Source organism: Danio rerio, chromosome 23 (genome assembly GCF_049306965.1).
Source record: "Danio rerio strain Tuebingen ecotype United States chromosome 23, GRCz12tu, whole genome shotgun sequence".
Taxonomy (NCBI): Eukaryota; Metazoa; Chordata; class Actinopteri; order Cypriniformes; family Danionidae; genus Danio; species Danio rerio.
This window is the reverse complement of record NC_133198.1, coordinates 49002695-49024665: the sequence shown is the minus strand read 5'-3', so window position 1 is coordinate 49024665 and position 21971 is coordinate 49002695. Positions and strand designations below refer to the sequence as shown.

Below are 21971 nucleotides of genomic sequence, written 5' to 3'. Positions count from 1 at the left end.
AATCTGTGGATATTATCGATGCATTTATTGGGTAAAATAAAGTTGCTACCTTTTACTGTAATAAGCTTGGTACACAGTTGTAGTCATACATGCAAAGCTATATATTTAATATTGAAAAGAAAAGACTTTGAATAAACACATCTCTGTGTGAAGCCTCAGCTGGGCCAGTTGGCATTTCTGTGTGGACATGCGGTACAGGTGAATTGGGTAAGCTAAAATTGTTCGTAGTGCATGTGCGTAAATGAGTGTGTATGGGTGTTTCCCAAGGAGGGGTGTTCAAACTCTGTCCTGGAGGGCCGGTGTCCTGGAGAGTTTAGCTCCAACCCTAATCAAACACGCCTGTACCAGCTATAATCAAACTCTTACTACTGGAAATTTCCTGGCACGAGGACCGAGTTTGGACACCATTGGGTTAAAGTAACCTAAAAGTAATACAAAAGTAGTGTAACACATTTCTGAGACATTAATATTGTAATGTAACTAATTCCAAAAACAATCAGTATCACAGTGTGAAAGGGGCTATTAACGGGGACTTGGAACAAAATTGTCTATGCACAATTTAGCAAACACAGCACATGTTGCATTAGAATTTTCTCATTTGTTTAAATTGTTAAATAGAATTATCTGTAAAATATTTTAATTTTTAAAGTTGTTTATTCAAAGAGAAGAAACAATATCTGGGTTATAATGTATATTTTACAATAAAAACTAAATGTAGCATGTCTCGCTGTCATTTGAAACATGCAATTCATAACACACGAGAGGGCCTATAATGTATGCAGTGTGTAAACTTACAGGGAGTGTTGGTCAATAGTCTTACTGCGCACCACTTTATTGAACTCCAATATCTCTGAGGGAGATTATGTTACCAGATAGCCAATATTAACTTAAAAGATTTTAAAAATAAAAGGCATTTTAAAAAAGCAACATCACACAAATCGCCAACAAATAAAACTGGCACCTGTCTTGCCAGTGTATGCTGTGTAGTGCAGAGGTTCTCAAAGTGGGGGTCGGGACCCCCCGAGGGGTCGCGGGACAATGAAGGGGGGTCGCCTGGTGATTTTCAAAAATCAATAAATTTTTATTAAACCTTAAGATTTACTGTATTTTATCAATAATCTACTGAAGAGAAAAAAATAGTCGTTTATAGTTACTATAAACTATATAGTTACTATAGTAGCTTATAGTTACTAGTTCTATTGGATTGTGACTTCTCGGGTAATTACATTATACTAAAGACACAGCAATACTGTCAGATGCAGCAGATTTTGTAACACCAGGTTAAACTTTCTAGCCCATTTACAGCACTGACATACATAAAAAAACTAAGAATAGACTTGGGCCTATTGGTGTGTTTGTGCGTGTCATTGCATACAAGGTTTCTGTATTCATAACCACCACCTCAGAGAATATTGGGGGTCACAAGTCACTGGCATTGTCATTTTGGGGGTCACGGGCTGCAAAGTTTGGGAACCCCTGGTGTAGTGTGTATAGCGCCCTGTCAACTGCCGCTGATGAGAGAAAGAAAGAGCGCGCGTAAGAGCTCAAAGCTGGCATATAACCAAAAGCAAGATCATATTGTTATAAATATTCCGTTAACAATACTTATCGAAATATTTATACATTTACATGAAATGTTTATTGAGATTGTGTGATCTGTATAGACTGTCTGATCTTTACAAAAGCTGTAAACTGCACGAGTGCGGTGACAACACATGTTTATCTCTGACAAGAAGCTTTTATTTAGCCTGTAGTCTTTAGGTTTTTTTTTTACATAATGTTCCAGTACTTAAAATGTCTTTTATTTTATATTTATAGTTTATAAATAAAATGAGCGCTAGCTTGTTTAGCTGTGATCATTATGCAAGAATCATATGTCATATTCGGTTTATTATTCAGTAGATGAATGCGTTTTATTAACGACTAAGCTATTAATATATAATACATTAGGCTAATTATTACATTAAGACATCGAGGTCAGGTAGGACAAAAAAATCACATCTGTATAGTGAATTACTCTTGAGTGGTATCGGTGCATGGTATCGGCCTTTCATGTCCGATACAAGTACGCGTATTTTAACCAAGTATCGACCCGATACCCCATACTGGTATCGATGCATCCTTACTTTTGAGAAATAGTTACTCTTTACTCTTTACTCATGAGTACATTTTTAATGAGTTAATTTTTACTTTTACTTGAGTAGATTTATAGACATGTAACTTTTACTTAAGTAAATTTTTTGGAAGTAACAGTACTTTTACTTTAGTAGAAGATTTTTGTTACTCTTTCCACCTCTGATATATATATATATATATATATATATATATATATATATATATATATATATATATATATATATATATATATATGTTCTTGAATGTGTGTTGAGCTGTAAATGTACAGTAAGCTGTGTTTCCCCCTCTGTAGGTTGTATAACTGCTGTATTGGTGAGGAAGGCTGTGCTGCTCTGGCTTTAGCTCTGATATCAAACCCGTCTCATCTGAGAGAACTCAATCTGAACAATAATGAACCAGGCGATTCAGGAGTGAAGCTTCTCTCTGATCTGCTGAAGGATCCGCGCTGTAAACTGGAGAAACTACAGTGAGTGACATCATCTAAATAAGAAAACAAATGTGTGTTTCTTACATTTATTAGTGTTTATTCACATTCAAATGAATATAAATGATTAGCTATGAAGCATATGAATTGAAATTAGGGATGTCGTGGTTTGATACTTGTATATTACTTTTAGAATATACGTTTAGTGCACATTTTGAGTTCATTAAGGTTTATTCAAATAAATGCATTATAAAGAATTGGACAGAGTAAAATTATTACATTATATGAGAATGATGTATGTTTATGTATATTTTTATCACAGTAAAATTGAATCCATTATTAATGTAAAATAATGCAAAATGCTATAATGTGATATGGAACATTTGATTCTGAGTTGATGGTAACAGATTTGTAATTTTTCATCATGTTGTGCCTTAGCTGCAGAAGCTAACCTCAAAGCAGACTCCACACGAGTGTCTAAAACACACTTTTTGTGTATTTTTATCATATTATTGTGTTTTAAACAGTGAATTTACTGAAATATGACAGTAAGAGAGTAAACACATAATTAATGGTAGATGCAGTGATTCTGTTGAGAATCTTATTCACACTGAATATTGAAAAGAAATGTTAAAGTCAGGCATCAAAGAGCCGTAAGCGTCAGGTGTTTTCTTTCTTTCTGCAGGCTTAATGGTAGCAATATCAGAGAGAAAGATTGTGCTGCTTTCATTTCATCTCTTCTATCAAACCCGTTTCATCTGAGGGAACTCAGTTTGAGCTGGAACAAACCTGGCGACTCTGGAGTCAAGCTTTTGTCAGATCTTCTGAAAGATTCTCGCTGTAAACTGGAAAAACTGGAGTGAGTGACATTTTTCCACAGGTTTTACAGGTCACCACAATAAAATTAGTCAAATGGCCTGTCCAAACTTGCCCAAAATGAACCTAAAACTAGCTCAATAGCCAATTGAAATAACCCAATGGCCAATCAAAATTCAACTAGTGGCCAATCAAAATAGGTCAAATAATTGCCCATTGGCCGTTTAAAACTCATCTAGTGGCCAATCACAATAGCCAGAAAAATTGCCCAATGGCCAATCACAATAGCCTAAAAAATTGCCCAATGGCCCATCAAAACTCATCTAGTGGCTAATGAAAACTAGCGTAATGGCCAATCAAAAATAGTCGAAAAGTATCCCAATGGCCAATTAAAAATAGCCTAAAAAATTGCCCAATGCCCAATCAAAACACACCCAGCGGGCAATCAAATCTAGCTTAATGGCTAATCAAAAAAAGGCAAAACTAGCCCAATGGCCTAACATACCTAGCCTAGTGGCCAATGAAAACTAACCCAATGTCCAATCAAAAATAACCAAAAGTAGCTTATTGGCCAATCAAAAATGGCCAAAACTAGCCCAATGGCCAATCAAAAATAGCCAAAACTAGCCCAATGGCCAATCAAAAATAATAAAAACTAGCCCAATGGCCAATCCAAAATGCCAAAACTAGCCCAATGGCTAATCAAAAATAGCCAAAACTAGCCCATTGGCCAATCCAAAAATGGCCAAAACTAGCTCAATGGGCTACCAAAAATAGCAAAACTAGCCCATTGGCCAATCAAAAATAGCCAAAAAGTAGCCCTATAGCCAATCAAACAAGCCCAGTAATCAAAATATGCCCCTCCTAAACTCGCTGTGAATTTTTTTTTTAATCTGAGGCGTATGTGTTGTGTGTTGTGGATAGTTGTTGTGTAGTTTTGGAAAGCTTTTCAAACTGGATTTGTTAGCTGGGATTTATTTTTGCTCATTCTAATATAAATGTTGGTTACTCTTATTTACCATTTCATTACATTAATCATCTTTCAACTTCATAATTTGTACAGTTTTTAAAGTCTTTTTTCCACTCAGGCTGGAGTGCTGCAGTATTATAGAGGAAGGCTGTGCTGCTCTGGCTTTAGCACTTGTATCAAACCCATCTCACCTGAGAGAACTCAATCTAAACAATAATGAACCAGGAGACCTAGGAGTGAACCTTTTGTCTTTTCTTCTGAAAAATCCACAATGTAAACTAGAGAAACTGGAGTGAGTGTACTCCACTTTATATTTCATTCATCATTCTAATGTTTATAGTTTGCTGTTGTTGAGCAGTAAATGTTTTCTTTAGGCTGGAATACTGCTGCATAGGTGCAAAAAGTTGTGCTTCTCTGGCTTCTGCTTTTGTATCCAACCCGTCTCATCTGAGAGAACTCAATCTGAACTGGAACACACCAGAATATCCTGCAGTGAAGCTTCTGTCTGATTATCTGAAGGATCCACACTGTAAACTGGAGAAACTACAGTGAGTGATATTATTTATTTGTAAACTTCATGATAGATTTAAAGGTGCACTAAGCTTTTGTTGAAAAGCTATAAGTCTGGCGATTTCATTGTTCAATAAACTGATTTTGCATCGGTTCAAAGATTTTTAAAATCCATCAAGTCTAGAGCACCATCTGCTGTTAAAAAGGACCCTAGAGCACGGCTTAGAGCGCCATCTGCTGTTAAAAGAAGCCTAGAGCAAGGCCTAGAGCGCCATCTGCTGTTAAAAGAAGCCTAGAGCAAGGCCTAGAGCGCCATCTGCTGTTAAAACGGAGCCTAGAGCATGTCTTATAGCCCCATCTGCTGTTAAAAAGGAGCCTAGAGCATGGCCTAGAGCGCCAACTGCTGTTAAAAAGGAGCCTAGAGCACGGCTTAGAGCGCCATCTGCTGTTAAAAAGGAGCCTAGTGCACAGCCTAGAGCGCCATCTGCTGTTAAAAAGGAGCCTAGTGCACAGCCTAGAGCGCCATCTACTGATAAAAAGGAGCCTAGAGCATGGCATAGAAAGCCATCTGCTGTTAAAAAGGAGGCTAAAGCACAGCCTAGAGCTCCATCTGCTGTTTAAAATAGCCTAAAGCACAGCCTAGAGCGCCATCTGCTGTTTAAAATAGCCTAAAGCACAGCCTAGAGCGCCATCTGCTGTTTAAAATAGCCTTGAGCACAGCCTAGAGCGCCATCTACTGATAAAAAGGAGCCTAGAGCATGGCATAGAGAGCCATCTGCTGTTAAAAAGGAGCCTAGAGCACAGCCTAGAGCGCCATCTGCTGTTAAAAAGGAGCCTAGATCACAGCCTAGAGCGCCAACTGCTGTTAAAAAAGAGTCTAGAGGACGGCCTAGAGCGCCATCTGCTGCTGTTAAAAAGGACCCTAGAGCACAGCCTAGAGCGCCATCTGCTGTTAAAAGGAGCCTAGAGCACGACCTAGAGCGCCAACTGCTGTTAAAAAGAAGCCTAGTGCACGGCCTAAAACGGCATCTGCTGTTGTTAAAAAGGACCCTGGAGCACAGCCTAGATCGCCAACTTCTGTTAAAAAGGAGCCTAGAGCACTGCCTAAAGCGCCATCTGCTGTTGTTAAAAAGGACCCTAGAGTGCCATCTGCTGTTAAAAAGGAGCCTAGTGCACAGCCTAGAGCGCCATCTGCTGTTAAAAAGAAGCCTAGTGCACAGTCTAGAGCGCCATCTGCTGTTAAAAAGAAGCCTAGAGCACGGCCTATAGCACTATCTGCTGTTAAAAATCAGTTATAAACAAGCCTAGACCAGTGCTTTCAAATATCAACATAGTTTGGCAAATATTCGCTCAGTTCACCTTTAAATCCAAGCGCTGTCTTATACACGACAATCCCTTTGAATGAATGTGTGTTGAGCTGTAAATGTACAGTAAGCTGTGTTTCCCCCTCTGTAGGTTGTATAACTGCTGTATTGGTGAGGAAGGCTGTGCTGCACTGGCTTTAGCTCTGATATCAAACCCGTCTCATCTGAGAGAACTCAATCTGAACAATAATGAACCAGGCGATTCAGGAGTGAAGCTTCTCTCTGATCTGCTGAAGGATCCGCGCTGTAAACTGGAGAAACTACAGTGAGTGACATCATCTAAATAAGAAAACAAATGTGTGTTTCTTACATTTATTAGTGTTTATTCACATTCAAATGAATATAAATGATTAGCTATGAAGCATATGAATTGAAATAAGGGATGTCGTGATTTGATGCTTGTATATTTCATGCTGTAAACTGGAGAAACTACAGTGAGTGATGTTATGTTGCTGTATTTTTGGAAAATATTAGTGTACAATCAAAAATATGTTTTTTTTTAAATATAGAGACTCAACAAAAAAAGTGTATTTAAGTAGTTTTGTGTGTGTTTTTTTATGAAATGTTAATTAATATATTAATATTGTTAATCTTAATTTTTAATAAATTAAAGATGGAATTAGGACGATTGTAAGGGACCTTTAGGGCCCACAAGGACACTATTTGTTAAAAAATATTGTTATGGTACAGAAGTGTTTTTCTCTTTGTATCCGCAGGCTGGAATACTGCTGTATCGGTGAGGAAGGTTGTGCTGCTCTGGTTTCAGGTCTGAAATCGAACCCGTCACACCTGAGGGAACTCAATCTGAACAGAAACGAACCTGGAAACTTAGGTGCAAAGATGCTGTCAGATCTCCTGAAGGATCCGCTGTTTGAACTTGAGAAACTAGAGTGAGTCACAGGTTCATCATACTGTATATAAGGCTGCAAAATATACATTGCATCAGGATGAGGATTTACAGTTAAAGTCAAAATTATTTGTCCTTCTGTTAAATATATAATCTTCTTCAAATATTCCCTGATTCAGAAATTGTTCACAGTATTTCCTCTAATATTTGTTCTTCTGGAGAAAGTCTTATTTGTTATATTTTGGCTAGAATAAAAGCAGTTTTTAATGGTTTTAAATCCATTTTAAGGTCAATATTATTGGCCCCTTCAGCAATATTAGTGTTGGATTGTCTCCAGAACAAACCACTGTTATACAATGACTTGCCTAATTACCCTAACTTTACCCTAATTACCCTAGTGAAGCCTTTAAATGTCACTTTAAGCTGTATAGAAGTGTCTTGAAGAATATCTAGTCTAATATTATTTACTGTCATCATGACGAAGAGAAAATAAACCAGTTATTAGAGATGAGTTATTAACACTGTTATGATTAGAAATGTGCTGAAAGAAATGTTGCCGTCCCTTGCAGAGCAAAATCAATATCTCCTCTAAAAATACAAAGAACAAAAAACATGTCGGTTCATCAATGACATTTTAATCAATTATAACTTGCTTTTGCTAATGTGTTGAGATGTTTTCCTCTTTCTCTGCGCAGGCTCGATGACTGCAGTATTGAAAACAATGGTTTTGCTGATCTAGTTTCAGGCCTGAAATCAAACCCATCAAACATCAGAGAGCTCAATCTGAACTCTAATAAATTCATCTTCTCTGGATTAAATCTACTCTGTGACCTGCTGAGAGATCAGCAGTGTAAACTGCGGAAGCTACAGTGAGTGATGTTTTTCATTTATGTCAAATTTGTATGTAATAGGGTTACACATGGCTTAGTGGCTAGCACTGTGGCCTCATAACAAGAAGGTCACTGGTTTAGGGACCGGCTGGCTCATTTGGCATTTCTGTGTGGAGTTTGCATGTTCTCCCTGTGTTGGCGTGGGTTTCACTTTGTATGCTCTGGTTTTCCCCACAGTCCAAACACATGCGCTATAGGGGAATTGATGAACTAAATTGTAGTGTGTGTATGTGTGTGTGTGTGAGAATGAGTGTGTATGGGTGTTTCCCAGTAAAGAGTTGCTGCTGGAAGATCATCCGCTGTGTAAAACATATAATATAATATAATTTAATATAATATATATATAATATAATATAATATACTACAATATAATATAATATGCTAAAATTAAATTTAATATGATATATAATTTAATATAATTTAATATAATATACTATGATATAATATACTATAATATAATATAGTATAATATCATATAATATATTATTTAATTTAATTTAATATAATATAATATGTTTTAATATAATATAATTTAATTTAATTTAATATAATTTAATATATTATAATATCATAATCTAATATAATATAGTATAATATAATATAATTTAATATAATATAATATTTTTTAATATAATATAATATAATTTAGAATACTATAATATAATATAATATAATATAATATAATATGTAGTATAATATAATTTAATCTAATATAATATAATTTTATATAATTTAATTTAATATAATATAATATAATAGAATTTAATATAATATGATATAATATAATATAATATTATATTATATTATATTATATTATATTATATTATATTATATTATATTATATGTTTTAATATAATATAATATAATTTATAATAGTATAATATAACAGGGCTCGAAATTAACTTTTTTACTTGGTAGCACCGGTGCTCCCAACTTCAAATATTTAGGAGCACCAAAAATTTTTTAGGAGCACCAGAAAAAATTTAGGAGCACCCACCAAAAATGAATGAGCACAGCTGCAAATTGTTTTTTAAGGGATTTATTGTATTTTAAAACAACATTAATAGGACTAACAAAAACCAGAAACAACTATCTAACTAATGCTGCGAAGACATTGATATTTGTGTGCAATAATTCCAAAATGAATGTCAAATAATTATAGAATATTAATGATGATGAAAATGACAATAATAGTAATGAATTCCATTTCTCATTGTGATGCTGCCTTAAATGTGCATGAATGTAGGTTATCTGCTATAAAAAGTCTGTTACTTTATGAAAAATAATTGTATAGTTTGCATCAAACCAAAATGAAGCATTGCAGTAAGAAATATTTATTTTGTACTGCTGTTTTTATATGCATGTCAATTTAATAAATAATATTTCTGCTACAAAACAAACAAAAGATTATAATAAATCATTCAATTCAATGATGAAAGCTGCAAAGCAGTCATCAGTAAATAAATAAAAAAATAATATACACCTTAAAAAAGAATAGACAAAAGAAAGTAAGTAAAGTCTCACTTCTATCACTCTTTAAAAGTTTTGGTTTCAGTTTGTGTCAATTTAAAGGTTCAGTCTGAGCTGATCTTCATTTTTCTGTGTTTGTGGAAAAGCTGGCGAGTCAGCCGACGCAATTTATAAGTAGGCAGCGCAAGATTATTGTGCTAACCATCGGCGCAAATCCGGTCTTTGTTTTGAGCCGCAGTTTCAGTGTAAACTTAGTAAAGGCGAGCTTCTTCTGACTTTTAGCGGACGTTTGCGCTGAACACGCAGTGAATGCAACGCATGGAGATTTGGGCACCTTCTCCAAGAAGCGCGTACTCGATTGATCACAGCTGGCGGATCATTATTCACCACGTGACGTGTCATGATCGCTTTCATCTGCGCCTTAACTTTAGGTGGGGTTTTCAAACTTGTGTGCTTTAAGTTTTTACTCTTCAGCCGTTTGTATTTCCCGTGGTCATAAAAGCTCCTTCCCTGTCATCTGACAGCGGAATACTTTGAGTGATTGACAGCTAATATGAACCAATATAGCGGCAGGGAAGAGCGATTCAGCACGTTTTTACAAAAAATCAAAACAGGCGCACTACAACCATTATCTGCAGTCGCACTAATGCTCCCAGATATATTATGAGGTCGCATAGATTAATTTTCGGGCGCATATGCGACCAAAATGGTCGCAATTTCGAGCCCTGTATAATATAATATAATATAATATATATAATATGTTATAATATAATATAATTTATAATACTATAATATAACATAATATAATATAATATAATATAATATAATATAATATAATATAATATAATATAATATAATAAAATATATAGTATATTATAATTTAATCTAATATAATATAATTTTATATAATTTAATTTAATTTAATGTAATATAATTTTATATAATATGATATAATATAATATAATATAATATAATTAATGTAATATAATATAATTAATGTAATATAATATAATCACATTCTCTGCAATTATTGGGTATATCTGTTTTCATATTTGTCTTTTTTTGCCTTGTGTTATTTCATTTTAAGTGCAAATGCTAAATTAATTTTTAGCTACATCTAGAAAAAAAGGTTCCTCTTTAAAACAGAACCCATCAGCAGAACTAAAGGGGTTGTTTTGGTGTCAAAATTTGATATAGATTACTTTTTTTGTGCTGATTAAGCCTTTCTCAGTTCTTTTGGTTTATAAACATGTCCAGACCCAACAGTGAGATTTTTCAAGTTTCAAGAGATCTGCAACATCAACAGCCTGAGGTATCAAGACATCTCTGCTGCCCATTACATTACAAACCACAGGAGAGGGACAATTCTCCAGCAGGATAGCGCTCCTGCTCATACTTCAGAATCAAGTAGTCCAGTTATTATTTCCTGTTAAAACTTGGATAGGCCACAAGACTTTTGTCAGGTAGTGTATATATTAATCCAGCTAAAATGAGTTTACAGTGTGTTCTGTACACTCATCGATTAACACCTGAGTAAATTATTAGCAGGATGAAGCGTGAAGCAATATTATCAAAACGGCTTCAAACCAGGGTTGGCGAAAGTTACTTTTGAAAGTAATGCATTACAATATTGAGTTACTCCCCAAAAAGGTTACTGGTTGCTGTATGGTAAGTACTATTACTTTTAAATTACTTTTCTTACCTAACTGAGGCTTGATCTCTTTCAGAACTAGCAGGATTTTGCTTCTTTTTTAATAGAGGAGCTCTGCAATTAACAATGCACTGTATAATCTTCATTTACCTTTAAAAAAACACATAAAAATTATAATTTAGGATAATAGAATATGCTGTGAACTTCCTGACGCAAAGCTCTACATGCTGTACTGTATATACAGATTAATGAACATTTAAAGCAATTGGTTTGCTACTTTTGTTCTTTTAGTATTATTATCACAGTAAAATCAGTGTGCATTGAGACTTTAATCCCATTACCTTTTCTTCATGTGTTCAAAATAATGAGAATGGTAGAAATGTTTAGCTCTGTCATCTTGCTTTCTGTCTGTTCTTGCATTCTCTTATTAACTGTGTGATTTATTGCGACTAAATTAAAATTAATTCTGCTATTTATTTTTTAAAAGCTATTTAATTCAATTCAATTCATTTCAGTTTTATTTGTACAGCACTTTTACAATGTAGATTGTGTCAAAGCAGCTTCACATAGAAGATCATAGTAAATATAAACAGTGTAGTTCAGTTTTCAGAAGTTCAGTTTAGTTCAGTTCAGTGTGGTTTAATAATCACTACTGAGAGTCCAAACACTGAAGAGCAAATCCATCAATGTACAGCTCTACAGATCCAGAATCATGCAAGCCAGTGGCGACAGCTGAGAGGGAAAAACTTTACCTATTGGCGAAAGTGAAGAATTAAAAAACCTGGAGAGAAACCAGGCTCATATGGGCACGACCATTTCTCCACTGGCCAAACGTCTTGTGCAGAGCTGCAGTCTAGCTGCTGGAGGCTGGAAAGCGTTTGACATCAGCGAGATTTGTCTGTCCCTGGAGTCTCACATGAATCAGTCTCATCCTCTCCCCTCCTCCATGACCACCACAGCAGCTGCTCAGGATACGGCCTGGTCCAGGATTATGGAAACCTTGAGATCATATCGTCGCTGGTCTTGGATCGCATCAGTGGCACTGCATAGTCTGAGGGTCTCGGGATGAGAATCCCCAGGTGGAAATGGAGAATAAAGAGAATAATTAGCGTCGCTGCTGTTCATAGTGCATGTAAATGAGATGCAGAAACCTGTGTGGAGCACATTCATGCATCATACCGCTAACTGATGCACTGAGTGTATGCTTTACTAAACAGATAGGGTCTTTAAACTAGTTTTAAACTGAAAGAGTGTGTCTGAGCCTCGGACGTTATCAAGAAGGCTATTCTAGAGTGTAGGAGCCATAAATGAGAAGGCTCGACCTCCTTTAGTGGACTGCTATTCTAGGCACTACCAGAAGCCCTGAGTTTTGAGATCTTAAAGAGCGGGTTGGATTGTAGCGAGACAGAAGGTTGGTTAGATAAACAGGAGCTCGATTATTTAGAGCTTTATAGGTGAGAAGTAATATTTTAAATTCAATACGAAACTCAACAGGCAGCCAGTGTAAGGAGGATAACACTGGGGTAATATGATCGTACTATCTTGGCCTGGTCAGAACTCTGGCTGCTGCATTTTGTACAAATTACAATTTGTTAATAGAGGATGCTGGGCAGCCAGCAAATAGAGCATTACAGTAATCCAGCCTCGAATTCATAAAAGCATGGACTAGCTTTTCTGCATCTGAGATGGATAGCATATTTCGTAATTTAGCGATATTTCTCAGATGAAAGAAGGCAGTTTTGTGACATGGGATATATGGTTTTCCAAAGTTAAATTGCTGTCTAATATGACACCTTTTATAGTAGCGCTAACGCTAACTTTGTATCCCTCTAATTGTAGATTGATTTGTGAGATCTGCTGTGTACAAGATTTAGGCAGCTCGCTCTCTGCAACTCTCACATGATCGCCCACTGAAGCTAAGTAGGGCTGCGCCCGGTCAGTATCTAGACGGGAGACCACATGGGAAAGCTAGGTTGCTGCCGGAAGTTGTGTTAGTGAGGCCAGCTGGGGGCGATCAACCTGCGGTCTGTGTGGGTCCTAATGCCCCAGTATAGTGACGGGGACTCTATACTGCTCAGTGAGCGCCGTCTTTTGGATGAGACGTTAAACTGAAGTCCTGACTCTCTGTGCTCTTAATAATCCCAGGATGTCCTTGGTCCCTGTCTTTCATGGCCTCCTAACCCTCCCCATATCATAATTGGCTTCATCACTCTGTCTCCTCTCCACCAATCAGCTGGTGTGTGGTCTGGCACAATATATGCCGTCACGTCATCCAGGTGGATTCTTCACTCTGGTGGTGCATGAGGAGATCCCCCCCCCCCCCCTGTGTGTAAAGCGCTTTGAGTGCAGAGGAAAGCGCTATATAAATGTAAGGAATTATTATTATTATTTAGGCCCAATAAGTAATAATTCTGTTTTGTCTGAGTTTAAGGGAAGGAAATTGTTGGTTATACTAAAAAGTAATGTGTATTACATTTTTAAAAAGTAACTAATATTATTACTGAATCTTTCAAAAGTAATTAATTACTTTACTGGTTACTTAGAAAAGTCATATTATTATTTAACTCAGTTTACCATGACAGTTCATAACAACCCAGTGTGATATTTTCTGTTCAGGCTGGAGTGCTGCAATATAGATGAGGAAGGCTGTGCTGCTCTGGCTTTAGCACTGATATCTAACCCGTCTCATCTGAGAGAACTCAATCTGAATTACAACAATCCAGGAGGCCTTGGAGTGAAGCTTCTGTCTGTTCTTCTGAAGAATCCACACTGTAAACTGGAGAAACTGGAGTGAGTGGTATTTATTACTTTATTATGGCAATCAGGCAATGAGCGCTATGACCAAAATCCTATATCATGATAACAGATTGCAAATACCTTTAAGCAATTCTTTTACATAATTTAGATGACCAGTCTGGATGCATGCAGAAAGTTGCACAATTTGTTTACATTTAGCATTTTATTTATCAACATGTTATATTGCGCTTGCAATAATTACTTTCTTTTTTAAAGTGCTTTATAATTCATTACTCTGTATTTTATTCATTCATTAATTTTCCATCGGCTTGCTCCCTTTATTCATCAGTGGTTGCCACAGTGGAATGAACCGCCAACTTATCCAGCAAATGTTTTACACAGCGGATGCCCTTCCAGCCGCAACCCAGTACTGGGAAACACCCATACATACTCATTCACACACACGCTCATACACTATGGCCAATGTAGCTCATCAGTTCCCCTATAGCGCATGTGTTTGGACTGTGGGGGAAACCCACACGAACACAGGCAGAACATGCAAACTCCACACAGAAACGCCAACTGACACAGCCGGCACCTTCTTGCTGTGAGGCCACAGTGCTAACCACTTGGCCACCGTGCCGCCCCATAAAAGTCTCTTCAACTTCCAATTAATGCAGGCATTAATGATTATTATTATTTTTAATTTTTTATATTGTAGCCAACTTGCTGCTGTAAACAGGAGCATGCAGTGCTTGCCCTGCCTCCGAGTCCTTTTGGGGTGCGTTTCTGAAAACCATCATTAGCCAACTAAGGTCAAAAGTTCCTTTGTTACAAATATAGTTTGTTGATATGGCCTATCCCAAATCCATTGTTCCAACAAACATTCGCAAACTGCATTGCAAACTTGTGCACTTCCAACTATACTTCTGGAGCTGTAGTTAGAAAGAGAGATCCTGGCTTTGTTCCATTCCCTCTTATCCCCCCATGCCCTATTCATTAAGAACATTCTGACATTTAAACTTAGAACTATTTCAAAAATAAAGCAGTAAAGTCATCTCTCTTAGGTGTAATTTGCTTTCAAACTATTTTTACAGTTCAGCTTTAGCGATCTTCATGTTTACAATTGAACCTTCGCTAAGCCCCGCCCTGCTTAGTTACTGTTTCTACGCCTGTCAAGATATTTTGTGAGATATTCGAGAAAGCCAGACAAAAAAAGCACTGCAGTATGTGTTACAGGGGTATACTCACCACATAATAGGCAACTGATTGTTAGAGAATAATTCAATCAAAGTTGAAGCTAGCTTAGCCTAGCCGCTTCATACGCTGCCCATCCTTAGCTCATGTTCAGCAGGAGAGATGACATTTACAAATAATCTAATAATAACAAATGAAACTGTGATTTATCTATTTTTGGCCAAAAAGCCTGATAGACTATTGTTGTGCAATGAAATATAGCGCTACTAACCCACAAGGAAACACGCATGACTGCTTCTACATAGTTCATTCATAGAAAGAGCAGCCAGAAAGGGGAAACTGATGGACTTGTGCCAAATATAAGCATCATTGACTCATAACAAAGTACAGTAAGTTGACTATTACTGTCAGTGTGTTTGTGTGCTCTTTATAAATTAATGAAAAACAGCTGCGGGTAGTTAACGTTAATGTATATTAATCGCAAGTGCTCAGTTTGTGATCATATCTCGGTTTTGCTCTGTTGATTTGTAATTTCAAATATTCGTAGCTTGAAATAGATGGAAAGTTCAAGAATGAAATTCAGTAAAGTTAGCTGCAGATTCGCAGATTCGTATTTTCTGGATCATGTCATTATGATCTATTCTCTATTAGTATGACTAACGTTACTATGGCGAAGGCTTAAACTGAGAATTACTTATAATATCGAGCGAAAAAAAAAGAAAAAGACAGCTGTGAAGCATTACCTGCTTTGTGTTTTTGTAGGAAACGCAGTTTAGATCTGTTTAGGGTGAGAGGTGTGTGAGTTATTGCTACCTGTCTATCACTGAATGTGTCAGGAATATCAAAACAAAACTAACTTAGCCCCGCTCCTTTAGCGCCCCTCACACAGCTTGATCCACGCTGGCATTTCTCCTCTGGGGTTTTTGGTTTTGAAAAGGGAAAAAATTCTACGCTTTGGCCTGTTTCCCTCGCTTGAAAGCTTGATAGAGCCCCTGCGCGTAGCTACAGTTGCTAATCCACGATTGGTGGGTGGCGGTTATTGGGTGTGGCTTAACGAAGGGTCTCTTGCGCCCCAATAATATCCAGCTGCAGACCCGCAGAACCACACACGTTTCAGGCACACACAATCCAGCACACACAATCTAGGCAAACCATATATGGTTACGGCGAATGTTAATGTTAACATATTTTCAGACATTATCATCAATATATTTTTAAATATAGTTAATAAATATTGTACACCATAAACAATAGCGCATTCTATTTTACCAATATGGTGATCATGACGGGTAAATGGAAAACGTTGTTCGCCATTCAATATAATGGACTAAGTTTTCTATCATCCATCATAGATGATCAATCACCATTTATCTGTCAGTATGGCAGATACTCGTTTGCTGGCCTTGCTGAGCGATATAAATTGGACAGGTTTAATTTATATAATGGATTCATTTATAATGAAGGAAAATCAAGTTAATATAGTCAATAATACATCTTTATATGTAATACAAATCTTTTTACACGTTTAAATGTATTTATTAATATTTTACTGAAGTAATTAATAGTATTTATTTGCTTAATTTTCTAATAACTTTTTTATTTAGGATTTCCCACATTAAATACTATAATTTATAGTAAGTAATATTTTGTTTTTAAAACATAAAGTACTGGTAATTTGTGGTAATTGTTGCAACAAATTTAGCAATACAAGCAAATTAACTGTTAATAATTTTATATATATATATATATATATATATATATATATATATATATATATATATATATATATATATATATATATTTATTTATATATATATATATATATATATATATATATATATATATATATATATATATATATATATATATATATATATATATATAACAGTTGCTACAGTTTAGTAAAGGTTTTAGTAAAGGTTATATAATTAGATAATCAGTTAAGATTTATAGCTATTATATATTGTTTAAATGATTAACTATAGTAATTCATTTTAATGTGACATTATTGTTTGCTTTTTTATATTTAACAGCAAAACGATTTTAACCAAGTATGATAATATTATGATCCTTAATTAGATTATTATACTTAATTCCCTCTAATTTTCTACAGTTAGATGGTCTATTATGTTTTCTTTGTATGTGGATACATGAATAAAGTCATAAGTGTTTGACCAATTATTTTTATTTACGTAATCTGAGTTCAGAAAAGATAATAATGACTAATAATGACATGATGACTGAAGTGGGAAGCCATAAACCTTTCAAAGTCTAATGAATAGCAATTGTAGCACCGGCGGTCTCGATCGCCATATTTGTGAAATACAGTAGGTGGCGACAATGCTCTTAAGGAGTTAGTTAGTTACCATATATGGTTTGCCTAGATCGTGTGCGCTAGATTGTGTGTGCCTGGGACGAGTGTGGTTCTGCGGGTCTGCAGCTGGATATATCTCCTTGCGCTCCCTTTGAAAACATTGATGTCATTTTGAACACAGCCGTGGCGTGTCTCATGACGAACGCTATAGGTAAGCGATTATTTAAAAGCGGAATTTATGCTACTTGTTCAAAGTTTGTGAAAAAAAAAAAAGCATACGTTAATGCTTTTAATTTATAGTGGGTTGTTAATTATCTGTACTGTATATGACGTGTCAAATTATAAAAGTAGACTTTCAACATCATTAATATTATTATTGAAGTAAAGTTTTATTATTAAAAAGATTATTTTTCATTTCTAATAAATATTAAATGTCAATTTTTAATAAATTGCCTGATTATTTATTTATTTATAAGATTTATATGTGATATTAGAATACGTGTTAGCTTCTGTGAGTGATTTGATGTTTGAGAATAGGATATGTAATGTTGTCAGTAATATTTGTAAAGGAAGCGCAGGCTCTATATGTGTCGTTTACTTCAGTTAATATAGAAAGCGAGTGCATGTTTTTAACAAAACTAATATTGGATTTTATTTTTGATGTGTGTGTGTGTGTGTGTGTGTGTGTGTGTGTGTGTGTGTGTGTGTGTGTGTGTGTGTGTGTGTAGAACAATATAATTTGCGCAAATAAATGATAGGGTTCTTCTCTAAAGAAGCTGTTCCTCCACCCTGTTTAGAGCATCATTATGGGTGTTTTACGTTATAACTAACATGGTTCAAGCAATGGATCTGCGACAGAGAAACTACGGGTTTTGGGAAACACTTATCATTCTTTTCCCAAACCATGCATCATACTATGATAGTTCAGCTGTGAGTTACGTCATTGTTTGGGAAACGCACCTCTGATTGGACCCCTGCTGTGGAACTGACATTAATAAGCACTGCATTAAAAGTTGAAACACTTTTCTCTTGAAAAACACAGTGCTCATGCTGCAAAAGATGCATTGCAATGGAAAAACATGTTCTGTTTGAATGACCCCTTAGCACTGCTTTTTTTTACCTAGGCTTATGAAGCTGATAGATACCCTAACAGTTGATCCCAGCTATACCCAAGGTGAAACAATATAACCGTATAGATAACCTAGGTCCTTGTTTATCTGGTATGTGAAAGCTCTATATCGAACCAAATCATGTTCTGAGACTTTATTCTAATTAATGCATTTCTGCATTTATGCTTTGTTTGTGTGTTTATTTTAGCCCCAGGTTATTACTGCTCAGCATTGCTACTTAACTAAGTGTGTCTTTCTCTTTGTCTCTGCAGGTTGTCTCATTGCAGTATTTCAGAGAATTACCTTGCTGCTCTAAATTCAGCTCTGAGTTCAAACCCAGCACACTTGAGGGAACTCAATTTGAACTACAATGAGAACACTAGACAATGACACAAATCAACTAGAAGCACAGCAATTTAAACTAGTTAGGCTGTGTGTTTTATATACAAGCATATGATGTGTGTTTATATATAATATATTCATCCTCCTGTTTGAATTCTTTCTCAAATACTTCCCAAGTGATGTTTAACAGAGCAAGGACAGTTTCACAGTATTTCCTGTTATGTTTTTTTATCTGGAACAAAAAACATTTTTTTGTTTAGCTAGAATGAAATTATTATGGTCAAATAAGCGTAATCTAGAGGCCTTTGTCTTTCATATAAGCGACTTCTGACACCAAAGGATCAACTAAAGGTCAATGTATTATTTCTGTTCCTAAAACTTGGATAGGCCACAAGACTTTAGTCAGGTAGCGTATACTATATATCATGATAAAAGTATTAGCATTTAATAGCAATAAGAAAATTATCATTATAAGCTTAGTTTCATTTGGAAATACATCATCATACTGAAAAGTCTGCAGAAGCTTCAAGTTCACTCAGGCTTTAGATTATAAATGCAGCTCCAGTGAGCTGATGATGTATATATTCAATGCATATACTTTATAACTTAAGATGTAATGTTTTATTTGAACTTCATTTAATCTGGTGAAAGCTTTACTGAGAATCAAAATCTTATACAGGACTGTCCTGACTATAGGCAGCCTGGATATGCAAATACAAATATGACAAGTCACAACAAATAATGAAAAAACACAAACATAGAGCTTTAAAAGCTTGCATATGTTTAGCTCACGCAAAACAATTTAAGAATTACTTAAGGACACACATTTACATTTCGTTTCATTTCCAGTTATAATCTGAGTGGTGGCTGCATTTAAAAATGCTTGGACTTTTAAAGGGAGAGTTCAACCCAAAACAATGCACTTTCTTTTTTATGGAGCTATCCTCCATAGATAGCAAGGGTCCTGAGACACTCAAAGTGCAGAAGAATACTAAAAACCTCCACAAAACAGACAATATGCATTTAGAGTTTCAATCAGAATGTTATCCAGATAAAAAACTTTTGCGTGCTCATAATATTCAATTCAGTTCAGCTTTATTTGTACAGCACTTTTACAATGTACATTGTGTCAAAGCAGCGTCACATAGATCATAGTGAATTGAAACAGTGTTCAGTTTTCAGAAGTTCAGTTTAGTTCAGTTCAGTGTGGTTTAATAATCACTACTGAGAGTCCAAACACTGAAGAGCAAATCCATCAACGTACAGCTCTACAGATCCAGAATCATGCAAGCTAGAGGCGACAGCTGAGAGGGAAAAACTTTACCTATTGGCGAAAGTGAAGAATTTAAAAACCGGGAGAGAAACCTGGCTCATATGGGCACAAACATTTCTCCACTGGCCAAACGTCTTGTGCAGAGCTGCAGTCTAGCTGCTGGAGGCTGGAAAGCTGGACCTTAGTGAAGACTTGTCAATAATACAATATAATACAATGTTACGATTTGATAAGTTGTCTAGGGAGAGTAAACGTAACATTTAGATTATATCATTACTGAAGTAAATAGATGGAAATAAAAAAGGACACAATCTTAACAATTAATTAGTTTATTCCTCTATCAGTAAAAAAAGTAATAAAGCCAAAAAAGAGAGGCATGTGTGCACTTTGTTTTTTTTATATACTCAATATAAAAAAATTATAATTTATAGAAACTTAAAGGTATTTATCATAGTCAGTAGTTAGCTCTCTGCAACTCTCACATGGTCACCCACTGAAGCTAAGCAGGGCTGCGTTCAGTAAGTATCTGGATGGGAGACCACATGGGAAAGCTAATGTTGCTGCCGGAAGTAGTGTTCCTGAGGCCAGCAGGGGGCGATCAACCTGCGGTCTGTGTGGGTCCTAATGCCCCAGTATAGTGAAGGGGACACTATACTGTCAGTGAGCGCCGTCTTTCAGATGAGAATTTAAACCAAAGTCCTGACCCTTTGTGATCATTAATAATCCCAGGATGTCCTTGGTAAAAGAGTAGGGGTTTCACCCCGGCACCCTGGCCAAATCTGTCCACTGGCCTCTGTCCATCCGCATATCATAATTGGCTTCATCACTCTGTCTCCTCTCCACCAGTTAGCTGGTGTGTGGTCTGGCGCATTATAACTGCCGTCACGTCATCCAGGTGGATTCTGCACACTGGTGCTGGATGAGGAGTTTCTACTCAATAAATGTAAAGTGCTTTGAGTGTGTAGAAAAGCATTACATAAATGTAAGGAGTTATTATTATTTTTTGGGGGCCTCCTGATTACCTAGGGCCCTAATTGGCTGCTTATCTTGTTTATTGGCTAAGTCCATCCCTGCTTTTATAGTGTCACAGCATAGCTCACATTGTATGCACACGACACAGGAGTGCAGCAAATTTATTAAATTTATATGTAACTATTTAAATGTGATTTTCAACTTAAAGTTAACATTAATCGACAACTATATAATATAATATTTAAATAAAATATATATTAAATAAATTATAAGAAACTAAAAAAGACCATTAGATTCAAATATGCTATGTGTAAATGTCTTTAATTTGGAGCAAAAAAGACAAGGACTGAAGAGGCTCAAGTGTGTATATGTATTACATCCGGATTTAATTTTAATTCTGAAAAGAAGATTGAGTGTTCAAACAAACCCTTCTTCTTCTTAAGCGGAAAACTCAGTTCGCTCTAAACATTCATTTCAAAATCCCCAAAACGGCTTGGTGCAACAGGCTTCTGGTGTTTTCTGAAGTGTGCAGAAAGTCACCAACAGGAGGCGCCAGTGTCACACTTTAATCAACGTTAAGCCTGATTTATACTTCTGCGTCAAGTGACCGGCGTAACTCACAGCGCAGGCAACGCGCGTGGCTGTGCATTTATACTTCTGCTGCTGTCTCTGTTGGTCTGCATTAACACTTCCGAAACGCTAGTTGATAGTGAGGTGTAAATGTTCCTCTGTGTCGAGTTTCTTCGCTTCTGTTTTGCTTTTCTGAACACTTCCAGGATGTACAAGTGGCTCTAACTCGCTCATTTTGAGACAGGAACCGGCGGACGTGCAGCAACTTTAACTATGAGGTAAACACAAAACAAAACTTTCCTTCCGGAGCTCCTTCACGGGACTCCACACTTGTAAACAATCGCTCCATTGTGCTCGCGTCCAGCTCGCGCCATTCGCGC

General features: G+C 36.0%; 1 protein-coding gene across 2 annotated transcripts in view; it reads left to right on the top strand.

The window, feature by feature from the left end:
• si:ch73-168d20.1 overlaps positions 1-18942 on the top strand; it is a 48490-nt gene extending 29548 nt beyond the window's left edge. The window contains exons 11-19 of one of the 2 annotated variants that reach the window (XM_009297169.5): positions 2429-2602; positions 3246-3419; positions 4465-4638; positions 4721-4894; positions 6312-6485; positions 6937-7110; positions 7763-7936; positions 13695-13868; positions 18707-18942. In XM_009297169.5, the coding sequence (XP_009295444.1) occupies positions 2429-2602; positions 3246-3419; positions 4465-4638; positions 4721-4894; positions 6312-6485; positions 6937-7110; positions 7763-7936; positions 13695-13868; positions 18707-18824 (1510 nt within the window). In that variant the 3' untranslated portion in view covers positions 18825-18942. Of the gene's footprint in view, positions 1-2428; positions 2603-3245; positions 3420-4464; positions 4639-4720; positions 4895-6311; positions 6486-6936; positions 7111-7762; positions 7990-13694; positions 13869-14433; positions 15721-18706 lie in introns of those variants that run through there. The other variant, XM_073939473.1, reaches the window with a different exon arrangement.
• The last annotated feature ends 3029 nt before the right edge of the window (positions 18943-21971 follow it).